We start from the raw sequence: 23,266 nt of genomic DNA on the forward strand, positions 1-23,266 counted from the left end.
CGCCGAGGCAGCTTGCCGACTGGCCCGAGAGTAGATAGAGAGAGACTTTGGAAGAGGATGAAAGAACGGATGCTGGACCTGTGAAGTAGACCTAGTAAAACCTCAAATGCGTTTACTATGACTTGGAAGAAGGGAACTGTAACAGAAGGCACTTGGGAGAGTGAATCGGCTCGTCCGTCAGCGTCGTTCGAAACCCAGGTTTGCAAAGCATGAAAATAGGTGACGGCGGCTGTGTTTTGATTGGGTCGAAGTTACCGCCTCCACTCAGCCGGGTATCGGAGGTCACATGGGGTCACATGACAGAGCCAAGACGGGTTCTACACTACAAGCACTGGCACTGGTATTCTAGTACTTTCAAGGGGAAGGTCTGCCGATGCACTCCCTTCGATCGTACCGTGTCTAGCCAATCATCTCCTTGCATTGGCGGAGCCCGTTCCTGCGCGCGCATTATCCTCGTTCGTCTTTCACCTCGCCATCATGATTGCCCTCTTTTTCTGAACCTACTTCAACCTTACCCTCTTATTCACGCGTCTCAATGATCGCGCTGTCTTGTTTCTACAATTAGAATCGTTCCTCCCAGGTCGACTATTGTAGGAAAGTCGCGTTTGTGGCATTGAGCGAACTATTTCCCCCCCAGGCCGTGTAGGCCAACACAACCCACCATGGCACCCTCAAACGTACTACAACCCGACTCCGAAACATCTTCAATCGTCGACACCACTATGACAGATGGCAATGACTATGTGCAGCCACGAAGACCTTCTTTTGGTCACCTCAACCGTTATGTCGACGACACCCCCGATTATACTGATTCCGATACCAACCCAAACACGACCGCCAGCAGTGTGGCCGGAGACGCCCCGTATGCTGACGGCCGGAAGAAGAGATCAGAGGCTTTGCTGCTGCGGAAGAGCATCCTAGGGAAGAAGCATGGCCAACTGGACGAGTCTAAAGAAGACGATACCATACGAAGATTCAAGTATCTGCTCGGTTTGACGGACTTGTTCCGCCATTTCATCACGACCAATCCCAACCCGAAGATAAGGGAGGTCATGGAAGAAATCGATCGTCAGAATATTGAGGAGGAAGATAAAGCCAAGAAAGCCGTATCCCGGAAGGGAGGGGCGGCCGCGATCGGTAAGAGAAAAACGGAACAAGAGGAAGACGCAGAGCTGTTACGGGACGAGAAGCGTGGCACTGCGTCGCAGACCGTTTTCCGTGAGTCGCCGGCATTCGTCAAGGGTGGTGAAATGCGTGACTATCAAGTTGCGGGTCTGAACTGGCTGATCTCGCTACACGAGAATGGCATTTCCGGCATTCTCGCAGATGAGATGGGTCTCGGCAAGACCCTCCAGACCATCTCCTTCTTGGGATATCTCAGACACATCTGTGATATCAAAGGACCACACCTGGTCGCTGTCCCTAAATCGACTCTGGACAACTGGGCCAGAGAGTTCAAGAAATGGACCCCGGACGTCGATGTTCTTGTCCTCCAGGGGGCCAAAGATGATCGTCATGCCCTCATCAACGATCGACTTGTGGACGAAAAGTTTGACGTCTGTATCACAAGCTACGAGATGATCTTGAGGGAGAAGTCCCACCTGAAGAAATTTGCTTGGGAGTACATCATCATCGACGAAGCCCATCGCATCAAGAATGAAGAATCCTCGCTCGCTCAAATAATCCGAATGTTTAGCTCTCGGAATCGACTTCTGATTACCGGTACCCCATTGCAGAACAATTTGCACGAACTGTGGGCTCTCCTGAATTTTCTCCTTCCGGACGTCTTCGGAGACTCGGAAGCATTCGACTCCTGGTTTTCCAGCCAAAGCGAAGATCAAGACACGGTCGTCCAGCAACTCCATCGCGTTCTGCAACCCTTCTTACTCCGAAGAGTGAAGAGCGATGTCGAGAAAAGTTTGCTACCCAAGCAGGAACTCAACCTGTATGTTGGTATGTCGGAGATGCAAGTTCGCTGGTACAGGAAGATCCTGGAAAAAGACATCGACGCCGTCAACGGCGCCGGAGGGAAGCGAGAATCCAAAACGAGACTACTCAACATCGTCATGCAGCTTCGCAAGTGTTGCAATCACCCCTATCTGTTCGAAGGCGCTGAACCAGGACCTCCATACACCACTGATGAACACTTGATCTACAATTCCGGGAAGATGATCATCCTTGACAAGATTCTGAACCGCATGAAGGAAGAAGGCAGCCGTGTCCTCATCTTCTCACAAATGAGCAGAGTTCTAGATATTTTGGAAGATTACTGCGTTTTCCGCGGCCACCAGTACTGTCGCATCGATGGCGGTACGGCTCATGAAGACCGCATTGCTGCCATTGACGACTACAACAAACCTGGATCGGAGAAATTTGTGTTTCTTCTCACCACCCGTGCGGGAGGCTTGGGCATCAACTTGACCTCCGCCAACATTGTCATTCTCTACGACAGTGACTGGAATCCACAAGCGGATCTGCAAGCAATGGATCGAGCACATCGCATTGGCCAGACCAAGCAAGTCAAGGTGTTCCGTTTCGTCACCGAAAATGCCATCGAGGAAAAGGTCCTGGAAAGAGCCGCGCAGAAGTTGCGATTGGATCAGCTTGTGATCCAACAAGGCCGAGCCCAGCAACAAGCGAAGCAAGCAGCTTCGAAAGACGAGCTGTTGAACATGATCCAACACGGCGCCGAGAAGGTCTTTGAGACCAAAGGGACGGTCGGCGATCTGGACGACATCGATGCAATTTTGCGACGCGGTGAGGCACGAACTGCCGAGCTAAATGCCAAATACGAAAAACTGGGCATTGATGACCTCCAGAAATTTTCGTCTGAGAACGCGTATGAGTGGAATGGCCAAGATTTCGCCCAGCGCAAGAAGGACGTCGGTCTAAGCTGGATCAACCCATCCAAGCGCGAACGAAAAGAACAGTCGTATTCCATGGACAAATATTACAAACAAGCATTGTCCACGGGAGGACGACCAGCGGATACTAAGCCAAAAATTCCGCGGGCACCGAAGCAGGTCAATATCCACGATTGGCAGTTCTTCCCTCCTGATCTTCAGGAGTTGCAGGAGAAGGAGACAGCCTATTACCACAAGGAGATCGGCTACAAAGTCCCTTTGGCGGAAGGCACTGAAGAAGATTTGAGTGACCGGGAGGCCGATCAACGCTTGGGTCAGGATGAAATCGACAATGCTGAGCCTCTGACCGAGGAAGAGAAGCTACGCAAGGCCGAAATGCAGCAACATGGATTTGGCAATTGGAACCGCCGAGACTTCCAACAGTTCATCAACGGGTCGGCCAAGTTTGGACGTACCAACTACGAAGGCATCGCGACCGAAGTGGATAGCAAGGAACCTCACGAGATTGAAGAATATGCCAAGGTCTTCTGGAAGAGATACACCGAGATCGCCGAATATGACAAGCACATCAAGACGATTGAGGCTGGTGAAGAGAAGCTTCGCAAGACCAACCTGCAACGAAAGATGCTTCGGAAGAAGATGGAGACGTACCGTGTCCCGCTACAGCAACTAAAGATCAACTACACTGTGTCTACGACGAACAAGAAGGTATACACTGAGGAAGAAGACCGCTTCCTGCTGGTTATGCTGGACAAGCATGGTGTGGATGGAGAAGGCTTGTATGAAAAAATTCGGGATGAAATACGAGAGAGTCCTCTATTCCGGTTCGACTGGTTCTTCCTCAGCAGAACACCAGTAGAAATTGGAAGAAGATGCACAACCTTGCTGAATACTGTCTTGCGAGAGTTTGGCGATCCGGAAGAAAAGCTCACCAACGGTCATGGGTCAGGCAAAGGACGCGGACGGGATCGAGATGAGGAGGAAGACGATGAGAATGATAGTGAGACGGCGCCAGCCAAGAAGAAGGCCAAAAACGGCATTGTGGTAAGTCGGTCCTTCTCACGCAGCGTGACACGATCTTAACTGCATGACTAGAATAAGCAAGTGAAGGCTGTTAAGTCCGGCCGAGGCAGCAAAACCACTTCTCCAGCAACTTCTCGAGCTCAAAGTGTCTCATCCGCGACGGCGCCACGGTCCAAGGGAAGAAAGAAATGAGCAGTTGCGTGGCGGTTTAATGAACCTTGAAGGTTATGACGGGCGGGTTTGAGTGTGCGCAGAGTCGTACGTGTTCATGAAAAGCCGGGTTCATCATGGGCCTTGATTCTGACGGGAGGCTATGCTACTGTTTCATGCGGGACTTGTGTGTGTGATCATGTCGGGACAGGCCTTCAGCAAACGAGTTTAGAGGACACGAGCTTAGAGAATGTAAATTAGGGCCACGAACTGCTTGAACTGCATTGCCGTGGGAGTTGATAGACAGAGCCACGAGGCTGACCAACGACGGGTCGATCTTTAAAGAGGCAAGAGATACTCTAGGCACGTGCTGATAAGATACCGGTGCGACGACACTCCATGAGGCCGCCGTCTCATGTGTCGAAAGTAAACTGCGCATCCTCACCATGAGCGTCGCAGTGGACGCACTGTATATTTTCGATGATCATCAGTAAGCTGAGGGAATCACATAACGACCCATGGCATTGTACTGACCGCTCTGCAGCAACTGTGTGCTCGAGCACGTTTACAATGGACGGCCTCCTTCGGCGCAGACCCTCATATCCAGCTTCACAAGCCGACCTCTGCCTCGCCCATCTATCCTGCAACTCTCGGACCTCGCGCCGCCTGTGACAGCCTACTCAATATCTCACGCGGCGCTGCTTCTGGTCGCGACCTCAAGCAAAGATGCCCAGTCTCTTGCGATCCTAGACTTCCTCTACCGGCTCGTGGACGTGTTTGAAGACTTTCTCGGCTGCCCACTACTAGCCAACAAGATCGAAGACAACTATGAGATCGTGGCGCAGCTACTCGTCGAAATGTGTGACGGGGGTACTGTGTGCAATACCGAACCCAATGCGCTGCGAGAGTCGGTGGAGGTGTCGTCGGTCTTGGGAAAGTTGTTCACACAAGTTGGGCTACCTGGGTATAGTAGAGCCATTCGCCAGATAATTGTCGACCATACTGACGGTCCAGATCATCTCCGGCTCTTGGTCCAGCGCACAATTTCTCCTCGACTCTACGGCCCACTGTGACTCCGACAACAGGACCGGCAATCCCATGGCGCAAATCTAATGTTCGTCATACGTCGAACGAGCTTTACGTCGATATCGTCGAAAGTCTAGCGGTCGTCTTTGCGCCATCTGGGCGTCCCCTATCAGCTCGATCTCATGGCTCAATTGCATTTACCGCTAAGATTTCGGGAGTTCCCGACCTGTTATTGACGTTAGCGGCGCCTGGAGGTACCAACAGCGACAAAAATTCGGAAATTCTTCGCACAGTTCAGCTACCTGTCTTTCATCCTTGTGTGCGATTAGCCCGGTGGAAAGATAGTCCTGGGGAATTGTCTTTTGTTCCTCCCGATGGCCGTTTCATGCTCGCCGGCTATGAGACGGACTTAATGCCTTCCAGTCTCAACACTGACCAGCCTCCCAGCAAGAGCGACAAGCTTTTCCTGCCCGCTACTGTGGACCTGCGACCGGGACTAGGGGCTTCGGGTACCGAGTTCGAGGCTCGACTAACGTTAAACACCAACTTCCCGGGCGTTTCGTCGATGGGAAAATCAAGTACATCCCGGTCAGGCTCGGGTCCGATATCTTCACTATCATTTGGCGGTGGAAGCAGCGGGCACTCACATGCTCCTTCTTTGGAGGCGATCATGGTCACAATTCCATTCCCTGGCGATGTTCGAAGTGTCACGGAGCTGAAGCCGTCTCGGGGCGAAGCCAACTTCAACACCTTTGACAAGGTGATCGAATGGAAAGTACCCACCAAAGACGGTGCATCTATCAATGGAGTGGCCACCTTGACCGGCACCGTGGCTGGACCATTGGCCAGCGCGGATGCCGAGGACGACCAATTTGAGGCGGCTGAAGTAGGCAAGTCGAACACAATGGCCGGTTATTACGAAGACGATACGGTAGCGAACCGAAGCGAGAAGCAACAGACAACCGTTAATGGCAACAACGGAGCCACGAAGAAAGCGCATGCCAACAGGGCTCTGATGCCTCGGTCGATCGCGGTGTCGTTCAATGTCAAGGGATGGCTTGCCAGTGGCATCAAAGTCGACGGGCTGGTAGTCGACGTCAAAAAGTCCAAGGGGCTGGGTGACGGGGTGAGACCATACAAGGGCGTCAAGTATCTCACAGTGAGTAGACAAGGAGTTGAACGACGAGTTTCATGATGGGATGGGATGGGCCCCTGAGCCTAATTACAGTATCCGTACTTGAGACCGGGACGATAACGAAGACCAAGGACATAACATAACGTATACAGAGTTGTATTGTTCATTGAAGAACCGATGGATTACCGAGTACAATACAAGGCACTAGCTACCTTAGTATCCTAATACTGATGGATGCCGCTAATGCTAATGCTAATTCCAAAAAAATCCGCTCTCATTCAAGTCGTCAGTTTCGTCAATGTCAATGCCAATGCCTCTGGAAAGAGGGGGTCGCCTGGCCCGGCGCCCAGCAAATGCCTCGATCCGCCACGCACACGCAGTGCCATAATTGTTGCTCCTGTGTTTCTTTCTGTGTTCCCATTCCCATTCATTTGCTAATGCTTGTGGTCCAAAGTCGGGCCGGAACCAGAACTCCATGTTCAATGCCCTGTGATTTCCGTGCCGTTTGCGTTCGCACCAGGAGCCGTCATGGTAAATGAAATGAGATCAATCCGACCAGTTCAACTTTTTGATAATAGGAGCCGCCGAACGCCTCCGCCGAAAATCCAATGCAATGATGGGTTTTAGATGCCATTTGTCCCGGTCTGATCCGATCCATAATACTGAGATTAGGATGAAACCGCGGAACCAGAACGCCTCGCCAATAAAACAAAACAAAAAAAGGGGTGCATAACCCAGCCAGGAGAAAGTTTAGAGTAGATGGTGCGAACCCACTGCTTACTGTAGTAGGCAGCTGAGCTCAGGCGGTCATGTGGTTGCCGACGCCCAACATCTTCTTGATGCCCTTCTTGACGGACCGGTTGAACTGGTCGGCGCCGCTCTCGCTGGACTGGGAGGAGAAGGAGGCGAAACTGTCCTCACTCTGGCGCCGGGCGCTGGCCGTGCCGTTCAGGAGGACATTGTGGGCCGAAGCCGAGGTGCCGCTGGCCTTGATGTTGCCGGCGCCGCCGCGGCCGACGTGGTAGACGGGGGCGGCGTGACGCTCCTGGCTCAGCTGGCGCTCGAGCTCCTCGTCGAAGCTGAAGATGGCGCGCTCACTGGCCGGGTAGACGTTGCCGGCGCCGCCGCGGCCCGCGATGAACGTCTTGCGCTGCGTCTGCGGCGCCTCCGTCCAGATGCGTGACGCCGGGCCGCTCGCGTTGTTGCCCTGCGTGACCGACGAGGGTGCCTTGGTCACGTTTCCGGCGCCGCCTCGACCAGTAGAGAAGTAGTGGGTGGGAGGCACGGATGGATGCGGCTCGACGATCGAGTACCGCCGTGATGAGGATGAGACAGACATGGTTGTGCTTGGTGTTGGACTTGGAGTTGGTGTTGTTGATATACTACTCTGTACTACTGCAGGTACAAGTATACCGTACAGTAGTCAGCAGGATGTGCGAGTGTGATTGGTCGAGCTCCGAATTGGGTATGGTTGGGAGTCAGGTGTTCAGATGGTCAGGTGATGTGGCTTGGCTGGCGAAGGTGTTTGGTGGATGGAAGGTCACTTATGGTTTGAGTGGTGGTGATATGTATTAGAGGTTAGATCCGGGGGATGGATCTTCGGTATTATAGTTCAGTCGATGGGCAGAATCAAAAGGTCCCATCAGGGGGGGAATCAGGGGCACGGTGGTTATATACGGGACAAGGTACGTGAGCGTGTCGCCATGGGGAATGCAAATTTGCAGGCTTGTTTACGAAATGTGACACTGGGCATGCAAGAATCAAGACACCAGACAGCAGACACAGGGGCCCAGCAAAGCCAGCAGGTGTGATGACTCGATGGAATCCAACATCTTCTCCAGAGCGATGCCGTTAACTGCAAAGTGTCGATGCAAATTTTCAGGTCACGGTGCTGGAGCTGGAGCAGGGGCGGAAAATTTCAGAATTTGGACAGCAGCTGGCGTCATCTTAATTTTAGCAGGCGGCAGCCGTGGCAGCGACGGGGCAACAGACGATGGCGATGGCGCCGTGTGCCCCGGATTTTGCGTAACGCTGCCACAGTCGAGTCTCATACCAGGTACTGAGCAGTGAGGACAAAGGGCAAAGAAAGGGCTGGCCGCGGCCTTCCGCCAGGCCAACATTCTGACAGGCGCAAGGAACACGGCGGAGGTCCGTGGTGGCGCACGTGATTGGTGCCCAGCGGTCACGCGGTGGCACGGCAGGCTGCGGTAGGCTGCGGCTTCACCACCGTTGCAATATGTTAGTCATGCCGAGCCTCGCGCACACGCCACTTCAGACCGCCGGAGCAAACTATGGGGTAATCGATCGCTCCCTGTCACCACTGCGCCGGCCATTTCTGCTCTACGGTGGTTTTCTGGGGGTAATGGAAACCCATCACGACATCAACATCGTGGATTCCCCCTAGGTGCCCCCCCTTGGCTGCCCTGCTGTCTCAGCTTCACCTTCTGGAGTCTGCTGAAAAAATTCTCTTTCCTTGCGGCCAGTGGCCGTCTGATACGTACTGCCCAAACTGTCCTTAAATCTACTCCGTACACATACGGAGTACATACACACACCCATGGAATCCTGCACGTGTCGGCCGGTGCCGTGGACAACCCAACTCCTCAACTACCAATTAGTCGGGATCTTTCAGGATCGTCCATCCATGCTCGCTCCCCCTTGCGTACATAGACCCGGGTAGCTGTGCCGGCAACAGTCCCATGGGCTCCAGTGGTCAACTCACTCACCGGCGGGTCACTTACTATCCATACTGCCCCAGATCCTAGTCTTCCCTCTTCCCCGCAAAACTCACTGACACATGAGTACTCCGTACCTGCTCTCGATGCTGCTAGGTCGGTTGATCAGCACGTCCTGCACTAGCCGATGTGCAAGATTTGCGGTGTTGTCAGGTGGTCGCTGCCTTTTGCACCGCTGAACCTTGGAGACTCTCGATTGCCGCAGCTTGGTTCACCTCCTGGCTTCGATCCCGTGCATTGGACTGTGCTCGTAGCCATGTGAGTCGCAGCCCGGGCCTAGGGAGTAGGAGTACTTCCGCATTCAAGTGAACTTGGTGTGGATGATGTCTGGGTTCTCGTGCCAGTCGTCAATGCTGACCCACATCTACGCCCGCTCTTGTCAGTTGGAGGTTCTGGTAGCCGATGCGGCCGTCAGCAACATAGCGAACTCACCTTCCGGAATGTGCTCAACCCGGCAAGAATGCTCCCGCCAATCCAGGTGCTGTATTTGCGCTCAGGGGGCGCGAATATCTTGATGCGCATGTCCTTGACGGCCAATCTCTGCATTTCATACAGGAGTCGGTCTGGAAATCCTTTGCACAGTGTTGTACCACCACTCAGGACAACATTGCCAAATAGGTTTTTTCGCAGGTCCATGTCTGTCCGGTTGATCGCATCAACCACCATCTGATGGATGCCCTGGTACTCCAATCCAATCAATTCGGGCTCGAACAGAATTTCCGGCGCTCGGAATCGTTCTGCCCCCAGCTTAATCTTCTGACCGTCGGGCAGCACATAGTCAATGTCTCTTTTCTCGTTCTTCCATATCCCTTGTGACCAGTCTTTCTCCTCTTTCCTCGGATCCAGTGCCACGTATGCTGTCTTCTCTTTCATTATCCTGACTATTTCCTTTTCGGCGCTGGTATGAAACACGTGTCCGTTCTTTCTCAGTAAAAGCTGCATGTGTTCGGTGATGTCTCTTCCTGCCACGTCGATCCTCCGTATGCTGCTTGGGATCGCGAATCCCTCATAGACGGGCACCGCATGACTGACACCATCGCCACTGTCCAGCACGATACCGGTCGTCCGACCACTGGCATAAAGGCTGAGGACGGCTTGGATGGACATGTAAACGGCGGGGACGTTGAATTGCTCAAACAGGATTTGCGCGGCCGTGTCTCGATTTTGTCTCGGATTGAGGGGAGGTTCGGTCAGGAGGACAGGGTGTTCTTCGCTCAGGGTCTTCAGCTCTTGGTCATAGACATATGTCCAGATCCGTTCCATATCGTCCCAATCTGTGACGATCCCGTGTTCGAGGGGATATCGGATTTTGAGCAGACCCCGTAATTCCTGTGCTTTGGGGCCGATAAAAACATCCCCCTCGAGGGCGCCGGCGAGCGCACGAACATGTTTCGGTCGGCCGACGTAGGAAGGGAAGTATGCAGCTGGAAGATCTGTCCCAGCGAATCCAGCGCGGATCGTACCACTCCCGTTATCTAGTACTAGAGGAACATTGTGAAGGCTACCCCCGTCGGCCATCGCGAGACTTTTTTCTGAATGTCGAAGGACCGTGGCCACATAAGTGTCAAAGTCCGATGGACACGGGAGAGTCACGACCTTGACACCCTCTGGCAGCACATTGTGCAGACGTTGAACGTGTTGATTGCTTTTCGTCGAAGGATCAAGTGAACAAACAACCTCCAGCAGTTGGGGGAACGCAGCCGCGCTGAGTTGGTATGGACGCGACTCCGACTCCGACTCCGACTTCTCCTTCTCCAGAGATTATTGGCTTGATTAATGCTGTATTATTCTGCCAGCTCTCACCGCCTCCTGCATCTGCTTCCTCCACCTCCTGCTATTTTGCTTGCCATATTCCAACAAAATCAAGTCTGGAGTAGATAGAATCTGTCCGTCTTCTCTATCCCACAACACTTGTGTCTCCGGTGAGCCGTCAGTCTACGCGTCTCTGTACCATTTTCAAGATGCCAAAATATAAGTGCCCCATACTCTGCGCCCAGGACTTGGACTAACTATCATAGCACTCTTCTGCGACTACTGCGATGTGTACCTCACCCACGATTCCATGTCGGTGCGGAAAGCCCATAATTCTGGCCGAAATCACTTGAGGAATGTGGTGGAATACTATCAGCGTATGTGTGACAACGCGCCGGCAAGAGAAGTCCACGGGTTCTAACAAGAGTCCAGAAATTGGCCACGAAAAGGCGCAGTCAGTCATCGACTCGATCACTTCCTCGTATGCTGCTGAGGGTCAAGCCAACCCTATGTTTCAACATGGTGCTGTCGGATTCCCCCCGCCACCTCCCGGGTTTCCAGGTAGAAAGCTTCCTTACCGCGAATCCAGCCAACAGACTAACTGGACACTAGGGATGCCGCCCCCTCCCTTTGGTCTTCCAGGCGCTGCTCCGCCAGCTGGAGGAGCCATTCCACCTCCGGGTGGTCGTGGCATGCCCTTCCCACCCTTTCCACCCAATGGTGCTCCGCCTCTACCTCTTCCTAATGGCCTACCTTTCCCTCCTCCGCCTGGTGGATTTCCTCCGAACTTTCAATTTCCTCCTCCAGGCGCTCCCGGTGGTTTCCCACCCCCAGGGCAACAGCATCAACAAGGCCTACCTGGTGGACCTTCTCCTATACCCGGTGCCGGCCCAGGTCCGGCCCAAGGCCCTCCGCCTGGGTACAATCTGAATGCGTCCTCCGGAGCAAATGAAGGCCGACGTTGACGCTTGAAGTTGGTGACTCGTTTTTACCGTATCCTGACGAGATTAAAGACGGGCGCAATCGCTACATTTCCCCGAATTGATATTCAGTCCTCGGTTAAGAAATCGTTTCAGGACTGACGAGGTCGGGGGAATTAACTGGTCGCGGCAAGGCAAACGAAGCCGAAGCCACCTCATTTGGAGGAACGCCCCATGTCTGTTGACTCTGACAGCATCTTCACATGAAGCAGAGGACTCTGGAATGCTTGTTTCCGTCGTTTGACAGTGGGGACAAAGCGGCTACTTGGGTAGCCAAAGGTTTCAGGATCAGATTCAAAAGAAGTGAAATCTTGGGAAATTTGGGCGGTGGGCAAACAGCATCTGTAGCAGGAGTCTGGACGGGATTCTCGGCGTGGGAAAATACCTTATGGAGCTGGAAGGCGCGTTGTGCTGGACTATAGCAAGAAGGTTTGCTTCTCCTTCTAACTCATCTCGCCTTCACTCGCTTACCGACGGTTTGATCCTAATGGCTGCCGATTTATTACTCACCTTGACTGGATATCTGCTTGCGCCCATTGTTATCGTCTTGGCGTTAGCCCTTCTGATACACTGCATCCTCACATTACACCGCATCCGCGAGCGACGCGCCTTCTCCTTTGATTCCCTTCTTACAACGCCAACTCTCAGACCTCAACAAGTAACCGAGGAGAGCAGTCTTGTGTGACACACTACCCACAAGCTAGATTGGCCATGGCTTTCAGCTGCCTCTGCTTCGCAAGACCGAAAGAGCCGGTGGATCGTACCTCTCAGGCCCCCAGGAATCACAAGCGGGAAGAGTGCGAGTCTGAAACCTCTGGTGCGCAGCGCAATACCAAGGAGATGGCGCGAGCGGAGAGCGAAAAGGCTACTAGTAGTTGGGAGCAAGCACAGAAGTACAAGACCGACAAGAAATCGCGGAAGGCGGAAGAGAAGCGCACTCTCAACTATTACAGCGGAGGTTTGGCACGAGGCTTTGATCCAAATGCTGGCATGGTTCGATCTGGCCGGGACTGTCCTAGTGTTGCTATTGGAACACGCATGTCAGTCAACAACGTTGAAAGCGCGCCTGATTCGACAGATCAGAGACCGGTTCGAGGCCAGACTTGGGGGGTTCAGTTCGGAAACCCGAGCAACCACGTTAGACTTGGACATGAGGATAGCCAGGGCACCAGCAGCAAGCACAGACAGAGCGATGATGTCGCAGGCTAACCCCTGCAGGAGGAGCTTGTGATTAGGGACTGCTCTTCGTCCTGGAGGGTCTGGAGTATCAGCCAAACTGCTACTTTCTCCCAGCGGTGGTGGTGACGGAACCTAAGCGGAGACCAGGCTTTCCACAGGGACTCGAGGTTGTACAACTGGCTGGCCCTTCGAGAGCACGTTCTCCTTCCAGCTGCAGTCTTAGGATGCAGCTGAAATTTGCACAATCTGACCTGGAGCAGCCTCACCAAGGGCACCAAGGGTGTCTACGAGTTGAACAGTTGGTCGATGGTGCCGGGCTCAAGCACCCAGCGACTCATGCTTCAGCCTGGAACAAGGCTGGTGCTAGTTGTGGTTGGAAAGTTCAAGTTCGTGATGCTGCTCTGTGTCTCTGTGTCTTTGTGTGGGCATGATCAAAGCAGGCTCTGGCTCTACCTATGCTATGCTTGACCCGCCCTTCTCTTACATGGTAAATAGACAAATTAGCATTAGGGTTCGACTGATGATGCTAGATGCTATGACCACCTACCTAGGTAGGTACAAGGTACATATACCAGAATCCCAGGTACCTAATAGTACATACGTACACGTTGCATGACATGCCACCGATGCAGTGTCGTTCGTTCTCGTTCCTGTAGCGGTCCGTGCCTCGTGCCTGGAAGGAATAATGGCGCACTGGCAGGCAAGACGCGAGGCGAGGCGAGGCGACACTTCGGAACAGATGACTTTTCCAGTTCCGGACTCCCACTCACTCAGCCTACCTCTGTTCAGCCACCATACTGTACCTGTACCTGTACAGACTCTAGAGTGGTACTCCGTACTCCGTACCGTTTCATCGTATCTCGTCCATCCTCATAGTCCACAGTCTGCACGCTCTGTCCTTATCTATCAACCCGCGCATGCTCGCTGATCTGATATCAGATATCTGATATCTGTGCCTCCCTGGACCCGGACTCGACCTGTGGACATGCTTTGATAGAGGATCAGAATTCGTCTACGAGTAAAGGATCTCATAGCTTGAGGTCTATAGATTTGGTGGGGCCTGATCAGGCTCGTTATCTCAAGATCAGATCAGATCACTCGCTCACGCACTTACATACATATCCTGGGCGGCCACCATCCACCATCCACCATTCACCATGACAGGCCCTCCTGAGCCCTGGCATCTGTTGAACATACCCAGCGAAATCCGCCACCAGATATGGAGGCTCGTGTTTGCGGAGCACCACGTGGTGCGGACCAAGGACGAAGCCGGGTTCCAGAAGCCGGACTGCCAGGCGTGCCGGAACGACAGCCACCAATCCGCGGCTCTGCCGGCGTGGGAGCAGGTGTTTCGGCCTCTGTTGACATGCAAGCAGATATTCCGAGAGGCGCGGCACATCTTGCTGGCCTCGTCTACTTTCTACACGGGCACGGGGGCGTTCACGACGGCGCGCGTCGCGGCCAACAACGAAGTCCGCCGCGTCGCGGTGTGGCTGCATATCGACGACAACAACCGCATCGAGAGCGGCACCATCATGAAACTCATCGGATTCGAGTTCCCCAATCTTCAACATTTGGCCATCCACGCCCACATGCGCCCGCCGGAGAGCTATGAGAACCTGTGCGACGCCATCCCGCTGGGCGCTGCCATCGTGCGCCTGGAGCGCGACAAACGGCACACCCAAGTCACCATGGAATTCGACTACGTGTGGCATGGAGTCATGTTCGACAGCCCCTTTCTCGGCGAGATCACCACCCAGGACTCTCTGGAAGACCATGAGCTGGTCGTGAGAGATTTGATCGAGGATGACGCTTTTGTCGAGGCCGCCCTTGCGGATGCCCGTGGCGTCGACGCCGATGACGATGACGACGACGAGCAGGCCATGACCGCGGCTCTCTTGAGAGTCACACGATCCCATGAACGGCGCTGGTTCGAGAAGCTCCATCGCAGAACATTGGTCGCGTGACAAATCTCGGCTAGATGTACTCCGTATAGATATGCGGTTCCGGCCTCGGCGTCGCAACATGTTTGCTGGGATCATTTGAAGTGTCGGTTGACGACCGGTGGCTTTCTGTCCATATCTCCACCGTGTCACGACACACGCCCAACCACCGACAGGGGTTTATTACACAGTCTTGCTATTCTGCCACCAACTCGCCCAACAAGAAGTTTCAGTGGTACACACCACACAGGAATTCGTACTTTGTCTTGCCAGCACAGACGCCGAGATTCTCTGGGGACCAGAATCGTCCGGCTGAAGCAAAGGGGCTGCTCGCGCAATGTCCTGTTCCAGCCACTCAAACTTCACCTACCTTGAAGCCCGGTGGCGGTCCGCAGAGGTCGCTAAGCCGCAAGCCAGGACAGTGCTTGCAGTCAGATCCGAGCCCCAGAAGGCGGAGATGAGATATTTGATGGCCAGGGCCCCTGCTCTTGGTAATGATGCCACTGCAAATTCTCTGTTCACGTTCCATGCGGAGTGGCCCCAAGGGAGGTGACACCCATGGGTTGCGCGTATGCAATGCACTTATAGCATGGCCTGACTGTCGTTTGAGCTGGACCAGGTACAACGCTCAGCGCCCTAGGTGCGGCCTGCCGGTCTGGCCGCTTGGTCATGTTGATTGCCGCAGTGTGAGGCATGTGCAATGTGCAAAGACTATTGGCAACCCACAAGCATCCTTGCAGGCAGGCACAGTATGGGCGGCAGGTAAAATGCCGATAGGCGTGCTTTGTGACGGACCCATTGCTCAATCAATCTGCCAGCCCATCTCCTCGGCCATGACATCGGCAAGGCCATGCTTGTACTTCTCCTCGCCGGATCGTACAGGGGGCCATGCCCTCATGTTGCGTCGCAGGATCTCGACCTCTTCGATTGCGGCCGAAAGATGGCTTGGGAATCGGGCAGGTTAGTTGCCAGTATGAGGAGTAGACGATGGCATGGTTTCAAGGAAAGGAAAGTGGTGGAGCTGGGAAAGAAGAGGTGTTGGTGTTCTATACCTGAGTTTCCCATAGACAACGTATTGCTGTTCAGCCAGAATCTCCGCCAACTCGACCTGATGGTTATGGAGTAGGTCGGTGTTTGGGACGACGACCAGAGGCACCCCGCCTCGAAGTCCATCAAGGATTGATCCTGAGCCTGCAATCTACAGTCAAGACATGCATCCCTGCGTTGACACTCGACCAAATGAACTGACCGGCATGACTGATGACCATTCCTTCGGTCTCGATCGACTGTCCTTTCACCCTGGTCATCTCCTCGCGGAGGCCAGTCTTGTTGAATCCGAACCCAGTGATGTCAAAGTTGTCTTTAGCAAGCGCATCCCTCAGCTCTTTCGTTCTCGTTTCGAAGATTTCTTCTCCTGCACCATCGCCATATTGGATCCGGAGTTCGGTATATCCCACTCGTTGGAGCTCGGTGATGAACCCGGGCTCTAGAACCGCCTTGAGGAGGCCGTTGAAAGACGCTGTTGCGCCGATGGTCACAAAGCATCGCTTGGCAGCTTTGGCAGGCAATTCCGGATTGGCCATATCCAAAAGTCAATTCCGGTTTGCACAGTTACTCATTTACAGCTCGACAGGACGAAGGGAGGGCAGTGGAAATTTTGAATAGTCCAAACCTGGGAGTGTACGGATACTCTGTACTCGTAGGCCTGGGCGGACGGCTACGGCGGATCATGCCAAGTGGTACATACGTCCGACCACTTCGCAGGACACGCAAATGCTTCTTGCTCTCGGGGAAAATTACATGTCCCGTGCAAGCTCTCCAATGTGAACATTCGCACGGCCATTCTACACTGAGCCATCATGGCTACTCCGGCGCGGCACCTCTGTCGCTCTTTATTTCAAGTCAGTCGGCGGATCCCTGGGAAGCGGAAATGCCCATCACAATTCATGGCATGGCCCCGACAGGCGATCTTTCTTCGACAGCTCTCGACCACCACTCCGCGGAAGGCCGACGAGCCGTCGAAGTCCAGATCGGTGCGAGATACACAAGAGGGCGAAGACTACGACGACAGCCTCGATCGCCCCACGGAATATCTGACGCCTGGGACGCTCATCACCGTTGCCGACCTAGATCCCCAAGAGCGCGCCGACTTTGACCTGCTGCCGAAGCAAGAGCAGCAGGAATACCTGGCCTTGCAGAACCACTACGCGGCACTCTTTGAATCCGAACAAGCCGATGCGGCTCTGGATGGAATTGTCAACGATGTCGACAGGCAAGTGGACAAGGAGGTCGAGGACCTGGACTTTCCAGATGTGGCACTGGACCGGAGAGAAGCAGGCTATTGGGCCCAGGATGAGGATGACGAATTTGGTCAGGTCGAGGACGGAGATGAGCCGTGGGATGACTCTGCAATCTCCTCGATCGCGCACAGCGAGCTGGATGTCCATCGCGAGGTTCGAGAATACACCAGAGTGATTGCATGGGATATGCCACTTCTGCAACGTAAGTGCCGCGTCTGCTTGGTTTGACCTTATCACTGTGGGACTGACGGGTGATGTTTAAGAATATGCAAAACCATTCCAACCTCCAACCGAAGCCACCCCTCTTCGATTTCGATACACAACATATATGGGTGAAGCGCACCCGGCGGCCAAGAAGGTGGTTGTCCAATTTTGCACCAAAGACCTGCCCAATCTGACCGAAGTGCAACGGCTGAAATTGATCAAGCTGGTGGGCGTGCGATATAATCCAGACACTGACGTCGTCAAAATGTCGTGCGAGAGGTTCGAGGCGCCGGCGCAGAACAAGCGCTACCTAGGTGATTTGGTGAACAAACTGTTGGACGAGGCGAGGAACGGCGCCGACACATTCGAGGACATTCCGCTGGACTTCCGGCATCACAAATCAAAGAAACAAGTGGCATTCCCAGAGCAGTGGAAATTGAAACCGGGACGCATCCAGGAGTTATTGCAAGCCAGACAAAATCAAGGATTGTTGGGGCCAAGCGAGACACCTGCTCTGGACGGCAAGGAGGCCATACACAGCTATGTACAGACTTTGGGCGGAAGGGGTACTAGTCCGCAAAGGACGTTGTAACACCATCCAAATCCAAACCATCCCAACCATCCAAATCCATCTAGAGCTCGTCAACTAGAACAAGAGACCTGTTTCCATCCTTGCATCGAGTGGCTTGTGGCTTGACCTGGGCGGCTAACACTGTACTCCGTACTAGTAGTCAGCGCGCCTGTGTCTCGGTTCTTCTCCGCTGACCTCCTCCACGGCGTCTAGCACCTCGCTGGCCCCGGCCCGAATTTGCTTGCATGCTGACGACGGTGGCACTTGCGACGCTCGCATTGATGCAGGCTGCCTCGGCCTTCTCCCTCTCCCATCCCGCCTGCTCTCGGGCTCGGATCTTGGCCATCAAGTCGTCGGGTTCTTGGCCGTTGCTGAAACTGTCACTGTCGAGATCGTGGTCGAAGATGGATCGGTGATCCGGTCGGAGGACTTTGTACTTGGCTGCCAGAGCCTTGCGCTCTTTCTCCTCGGCCTCATTCAACTTCAATGCAACTAGCTCTCTCTGGTGCCCTTTCGCCTTTTCCTTTCCCTTTTCCTTTCCCTCCTTCGCCTTCTCCGCCTCCGACGGCCGAGCCTTTCCGCAACTGTAGCTCTTGTGGTTGTTTCCGGTGTGGTGTCTGGTCCCATGACCGCTGGCGGAAACCCCAAGCCCGTGACGGATCATGCGTTTCGCATCGTCGCCGACGCGCCATTTTCGCTCCGCAGCGTAGGCGTCAACAACACCGTAGCTCGGTACACTCTTTCCACCAGCGACAAGGAGACTGCCTAGGCCGTACTTTTCGCGGTACCAGCGGGGGATGTCGCGGTGACCGATGCGTTCCAAGGTCGGCAGGTCAAGAGGCATCTCATGCTTGTAGACACAGCCTTGCTGAGCATAGTCACATTCGCCACGGCGGATCCAGAAAGAACAGTATTCTTTGCAGCCGACGGGTGCTTTGGCCTGGCCGGCGTTGTCTTGTTCTTTGGCAGCTGCCGCGGGTTTCGAAGCTGGCATGGCAACAGCACTGGCAGGAGAAACACTGCGGTGGTTGATGTTTCGGGCAGGTTGACTTTCGCCATGGACTGGGATATTGGATGATGTGCAAGAGTTGCTCGCGGCGTCACTTGTAGGCTGTTCCCCGATACCGAATGCTTTTGGCAGCGCTGCTGCGGACAAGACAGGTCTTGCAGCCAACGCTGCTTTCCCTATCTCCGGAAGGTTTGTCTTTGGGGACGCTGCTTGTTCTCTAACCGATGGCGGGGCATGGATGCTGTCGATAAACAATGGTTTGGTGCTGTTGAGTGCGTCGACAACGTAGTATTGATGCCGAGCTTCGAACACGCCCACACCCATCATTCCGGCCATGTTGTATGAATCGAGCACACGTGGAACATTGCGGATTTGTACATGGATTGGGAGCTCATCCATCGCAATGAGAGGAACCATGACACCATTTTGGCGAGTGACGAAGAGTTGTGGTTTGAGAGTCTGCTGTTCCGGCATCGTGGTGGCTGCGCTTTGATGGATCAGTATCGAGTCTATGGACAGTGGGTATATCTATATTTGATAAAGGCGCAGAAGAACCCGTTCAACGATGCTTCTGAAGGGATAAAGGATGAGTACCAGTGCAAGTGCGCGATGGAGGAGAATGTATCCCTGGGGTATTTGAAGCAACATGAGACCCAAGACCAGTATGATTCACTGAGTGACACTGAGGGTAATGAAAGGGATTTGGGGAATGGCAATTCAATCTTGAACGCTGCAGCACTTACAATAGGAACAATAGATCCGAGGTAGACAGTGAAGTCTGGAATTCTGATTGAATGTGATTGAAGCTCGCAGGAAATGTATATTTTGAGTCGACAGGTTCGATTCAATCACCACGAATGCGACAGACAGACAGACGGGGTAAATACCAAAATAGTGAATGGAGAGGTCTCACAGGGTCACCTCATGATATATATTATCATGCGTTCTTCGCGTTTCCGATTGACCAAACGGCCATCAACAATCCAAGGAGAGTACATACAATGAGTGACACGACAAACCAGCGTGACATGCAAGACTCAAACAACGAGCAGTGCAGCGCAGTGAATTTCAAAGACCGTGGAAACATTCATGTTTGCAGTAAAGCCAAAGCCAAACCAGTAGCCATCACTACTGCTTTCTTTGTGAGTATAGGGGGTATTGGACGTCAATGGGGAGGATTCTGCCACAGGGCATCCTGCATGCATGAATGTCGCCATTCCGACGACCGCAGACCGCAGACCGGTGTATGCCAGACACCACGGACACTGGAGAGTTCTTCTTGTGCTGGATCGAAGTGATTGAGGCGATGATGGTAGTGACTGGCAGTACAGTAGCAATTGTGTGGATGTGTGTGTGCGTGTGTGTAGTTCACTTGCAGTTTGGCAGTCAACAAGAGTGCCAGCCTGCCAGGCACCAATTTGATATGGCGCTAGTCAGTTAGTCAGCCAGTCAGCCAGTCAGCCAGTCAGCTAGTCAGCTAGTCGTGATACGTCCTATCCGTACGCTAAACTGGCCTGGGACGATCTCCTGGAACGGAAGGAGCGGGCGTGTCAAAACAATGATCGACACGCGAAGCGAGAGAGAGAGAGAGAGGCATCAAAGAGGTGCAAGCAGGCAAGGCACAGCATGGCTACAAGTAGTAGTCCGTACGTATCAACTCTGAACGTCTGTGAGCAGCTACTAAGGTATCCCTACCTATCTAATACGCTGTGGCTGTGGCTGTGGCATCTGAGACATGCGCCCGGGATCGGGGTGATACAGAGGAAGATGTCCATTTACCTGCTTCTTGGATTTAATAATGCACACAGCGCGATTATTTGTGCCCGAATCCCGCCTCACTGCAGGTATCAGCGGAGTTGTAAATACGCCGTAAAACACGCAACTGATATCGTATTACCCGCCATCTCTCGCCCATCTTATCGGTACCAAACCCGTAACATTTCCCCGTTTCAGCGCCCTGAGTGGGCTCCCCAGCTGCTTCGCCTGGGCACGCCAAAGGCTTCCCGTGACAACCGCGCCGGCCGCAGCCCGAACCCTGCATTATTTCGGTTCCTAGTTGACACTGTAGATGCAGTAGGGAGTGCGATGATTTGGCACACAATGGCATTTAGGGAGCTAAACCTGGACTATCGGAAGAAGTAGCTAAAGGGCCCGTGATGGGATGTGGTTATGTGACCACCTACCGATTCTTACTACCTAGTACGTAGGACCTTAGGGTAGGTAATTAGGCCTAAACCCAGTCCCTGACTTGTCCTACTACTCCCGTCCTGGCCACAACCTCCAAACTGCGCCTCAAACCAACGTCCATCCATCTTCTGTTCAACCATCACAACCGCCTCGCCTCCTGAGGTTGAGATTATCACTCTCTTTTCTATCTCTTGTATTTCGCATCTCGCTACTTTTTACCTCCCATACGCGTTTCACCTTCTGTCCAGCGCGAGATCATGGCCACCGAGGCCTCCATCGCCCTCACCAACCGATCCCTTCGTACCATTCGCACTGTGGGTGACCTCACCACTGCAGCACGAGACCGGATGTTCATGTTAACCATCTACAGGAACTCGAATTTCTCGCAGACACATCCATCATCTCGCCAGAGCAACTCTCTTCTATCCTAGCCCAACTTCCAGCCCAAACGCCGTTGCATGCTCCCTTGCAGGCTCCCACCAATGTCTCGACAAACACCCCCGTCGATCAGTTTTCAAACATGAGCCTGAAAGAACACTATGCTCCCGTTCCAACACCTGCCCCTCTTCCTCCTCCAGCATACGTGCAGACCCCCCAGATACTGTCAATTGCAACCGCTCTCTACGCATACACGCCCACAGACACCGGAGACTTGGCACTGCAACAAGGGGATCGGATACAGGTCACAGAGCACATGAACAACGATTGTACGTGCACTTGGTGACTCACCTCACTGACGGTTTCACTAACGCATCATTAGGGTGGCGAGGTCGAAATGAACGAACGAGTATGGAAGGCATTTTCCCTAGAAGTTATGTCAATGTCATCGACGAGAAACGGCCGCCGATGGCCCTACCCCAGTCGTCCGACTATGGCAACTTGCCTCTTCAAGTCAGTCAAACAGGTTCCACCACCAACTCTGATCCCCGCAAATACAGCAAACTCGAGGAGCAGGGCAAAAAGTTTGGAAAGAAGATGGGCAATGCTGCCATCTTTGGAGCCGGTGCTACCATTGGCAGCAACATTGTCAATGGTATATTTTGATGACGGATCGGTGTTCTTAATGTTCGACTCCTCAGCCACTCGAGGCTACGACTATGAATTTGGGTAGAGTTTTCAACCACACGGACCAGGGAGAATATAAGCACCACAAGAAGATGCTTAATGGGCACACACTGAAAATGGGAGTTTCTCAGTCAATCGACGAGCATGGGATCCGGCGTCAGGCGGAGTTTCTTAGGGGGATGACTGCCATCGATGTGGAAAACCGCCTCATCAGCAATTGATGGTGAAGCATCCCGACAGTCCTATATTTCATTTGTTTTTCTGGGGGACCCTAAACAACGAACAAAAGACTTTTTGGCAGACGGAGCATGACCTTTGCTCTTCTCTTGGGACAGCTTGCGATCCCTTTTTTCTCGGGACGGATGGGGTGATCCGATTCGGCAGACTACAAAGAGAGGCCATGATGGGAAAAAGACGTGCTGTAGGCTTTGATGGCACAGTTGATGGATATGCCAGAAATGTTTGCTGCACATATTGTATTTATGGCAAATCGGTGGGCTTCCATAGCACTTCCATATCACTCCCCATTGAGCCTGTTCCAGTCGTTAACAGCATCCATACTCCTCCACATCTTCCTTTGTCTTCCCCAGACGTTCTGGCTGTTTACTGTAGGTGATGCCGGCTCAGGAATATGCCGGACAAGGCGCGAGCTTCGAGATACACCCCACTGTCGCCGCACCGTTGGCTGGACTGGAGGATGGCAGGCGAAGCGATGAGCTGGCCGGCGTAAGAATGTAACTTTCCAGTCCAGTGTGCACTGTAGTAGTGCATTGAAGGGAGGCCGTCATGCTGCATGCACTGGCTTTGGGGGTCAAAAATGAGTAAATGAGTCGAGTCTTCTGGCTCAATCGTCTTCTCTTGGTGGTGGCGGGCCAGTGGCTCTTATCATCTTTTCGATCAACTGGCCTCTGACAACCTCCTTGTTTTCACCCAGGCCTAAGGCCATGTAAGCCAGCAGAGGAGGATGGCCGACGTAAGATGCGTACGAGTCGCGAACAATGTTGTTCTTCCATTCGTAGGGCGTGGTGTCTGCGTGACCGGTGCCAACGTACTTGGCCTGGAGAGACTCGAGTTGTTGGAGGGTACGAAGCTTGTCAGCCATGGCGGCGGATTAGGGCGAGGGTGTGGGTGTCGATGGTGAGG

At 53.5% G+C, this 23,266-nt stretch overlaps 12 protein-coding genes across 12 annotated transcripts; 7 read left to right on the plus strand and 5 right to left on the minus strand.

The window, feature by feature from the left end:
- Nucleotides 1-662: 662 nt before the first annotated feature.
- Nucleotides 663-4,079, plus strand: A1O3_01852 (adenosinetriphosphatase; the record flags this gene model as incomplete). The annotated part of the gene is made up of 2 exons (XM_007731995.1): nt 663-3,908; nt 3,960-4,079. The coding sequence occupies 2 exons, from the start codon at nt 663-665 to the stop codon at nt 4,077-4,079; spliced, it is 3,366 nt and encodes a 1,121-aa protein (XP_007730185.1).
- A 404-nt stretch (nt 4,080-4,483) lies between these two features.
- A1O3_01853 (uncharacterized protein) lies at nt 4,484-6,258 on the plus strand (the record flags this gene model as incomplete). Its single annotated transcript, XM_007731996.1, has 3 exons — nt 4,484-4,527; nt 4,582-5,001; nt 5,052-6,258. The coding sequence occupies 3 exons, from the start codon at nt 4,484-4,486 to the stop codon at nt 6,256-6,258; spliced, it is 1,671 nt and encodes a 556-aa protein (XP_007730186.1).
- A 739-nt stretch (nt 6,259-6,997) lies between these two features.
- A1O3_01854 (uncharacterized protein) lies at nt 6,998-7,537 on the minus strand (the record flags this gene model as incomplete). The annotated part of the gene is made up of 1 exon (XM_007731997.1): nt 6,998-7,537. The coding sequence occupies one exon, from the start codon at nt 7,535-7,537 to the stop codon at nt 6,998-7,000; it is 540 nt and encodes a 179-aa protein (XP_007730187.1).
- A 1,697-nt stretch (nt 7,538-9,234) lies between these two features.
- Nucleotides 9,235-10,451, minus strand: A1O3_01855 (actin-like protein; the record flags this gene model as incomplete). Its single annotated transcript, XM_007731998.1, has 2 exons — nt 9,235-9,297; nt 9,366-10,451. The coding sequence occupies 2 exons, from the start codon at nt 10,449-10,451 to the stop codon at nt 9,235-9,237; spliced, it is 1,149 nt and encodes a 382-aa protein (XP_007730188.1).
- Nucleotides 10,452-10,995: 544 nt separating this feature from the next.
- Nucleotides 10,996-11,650, plus strand: A1O3_01856 (uncharacterized protein; the record flags this gene model as incomplete). The annotated part of the gene is made up of 3 exons (XM_007731999.1): nt 10,996-11,062; nt 11,118-11,246; nt 11,298-11,650. The coding sequence occupies 3 exons, from the start codon at nt 10,996-10,998 to the stop codon at nt 11,648-11,650; spliced, it is 549 nt and encodes a 182-aa protein (XP_007730189.1).
- A 726-nt stretch (nt 11,651-12,376) lies between these two features.
- On the plus strand, nt 12,377-12,874 carry A1O3_01857 (uncharacterized protein; the record flags this gene model as incomplete). Its single annotated transcript, XM_007732000.1, has 1 exon — nt 12,377-12,874. The coding sequence occupies one exon, from the start codon at nt 12,377-12,379 to the stop codon at nt 12,872-12,874; it is 498 nt and encodes a 165-aa protein (XP_007730190.1).
- Nucleotides 12,875-14,001: 1,127 nt separating this feature from the next.
- A1O3_01858 (uncharacterized protein) lies at nt 14,002-14,811 on the plus strand (the record flags this gene model as incomplete). The annotated part of the gene is made up of 1 exon (XM_007732001.1): nt 14,002-14,811. The coding sequence occupies one exon, from the start codon at nt 14,002-14,004 to the stop codon at nt 14,809-14,811; it is 810 nt and encodes a 269-aa protein (XP_007730191.1).
- Nucleotides 14,812-15,589: 778 nt separating this feature from the next.
- On the minus strand, nt 15,590-16,370 carry A1O3_01859 (uncharacterized protein; the record flags this gene model as incomplete). Its single annotated transcript, XM_007732002.1, has 3 exons — nt 15,590-15,731; nt 15,840-15,978; nt 16,037-16,370. The coding sequence occupies 3 exons, from the start codon at nt 16,368-16,370 to the stop codon at nt 15,590-15,592; spliced, it is 615 nt and encodes a 204-aa protein (XP_007730192.1).
- Nucleotides 16,371-16,646: 276 nt separating this feature from the next.
- On the plus strand, nt 16,647-17,883 carry A1O3_01860 (uncharacterized protein; the record flags this gene model as incomplete). The annotated part of the gene is made up of 2 exons (XM_007732003.1): nt 16,647-17,289; nt 17,351-17,883. The coding sequence occupies 2 exons, from the start codon at nt 16,647-16,649 to the stop codon at nt 17,881-17,883; spliced, it is 1,176 nt and encodes a 391-aa protein (XP_007730193.1).
- A 139-nt stretch (nt 17,884-18,022) lies between these two features.
- A1O3_01861 (uncharacterized protein) lies at nt 18,023-19,345 on the minus strand (the record flags this gene model as incomplete). The annotated part of the gene is made up of 1 exon (XM_007732004.1): nt 18,023-19,345. One exon carries the CDS (start codon nt 19,343-19,345, stop codon nt 18,023-18,025), a length of 1,323 nt encoding a protein of 440 aa, XP_007730194.1.
- Nucleotides 19,346-21,315: 1,970 nt separating this feature from the next.
- Nucleotides 21,316-22,102, plus strand: A1O3_01862 (uncharacterized protein; the record flags this gene model as incomplete). Its single annotated transcript, XM_007732005.1, has 3 exons — nt 21,316-21,372; nt 21,429-21,765; nt 21,819-22,102. The coding sequence occupies 3 exons, from the start codon at nt 21,316-21,318 to the stop codon at nt 22,100-22,102; spliced, it is 678 nt and encodes a 225-aa protein (XP_007730195.1).
- An 865-nt stretch (nt 22,103-22,967) lies between these two features.
- On the minus strand, nt 22,968-23,225 carry A1O3_01863 (uncharacterized protein; the record flags this gene model as incomplete). Its single annotated transcript, XM_007732006.1, has 1 exon — nt 22,968-23,225. The coding sequence occupies one exon, from the start codon at nt 23,223-23,225 to the stop codon at nt 22,968-22,970; it is 258 nt and encodes an 85-aa protein (XP_007730196.1).
- Between the last annotated feature and the right edge of the window lie 41 nt (nt 23,226-23,266).

This window comes from Capronia epimyces, assembly GCF_000585565.1.
Source record: "Capronia epimyces CBS 606.96 chromosome Unknown aczIQ-supercont1.2, whole genome shotgun sequence".
NCBI classification, from domain to species: domain Eukaryota; kingdom Fungi; phylum Ascomycota; class Eurotiomycetes; order Chaetothyriales; family Herpotrichiellaceae; genus Capronia; species Capronia epimyces.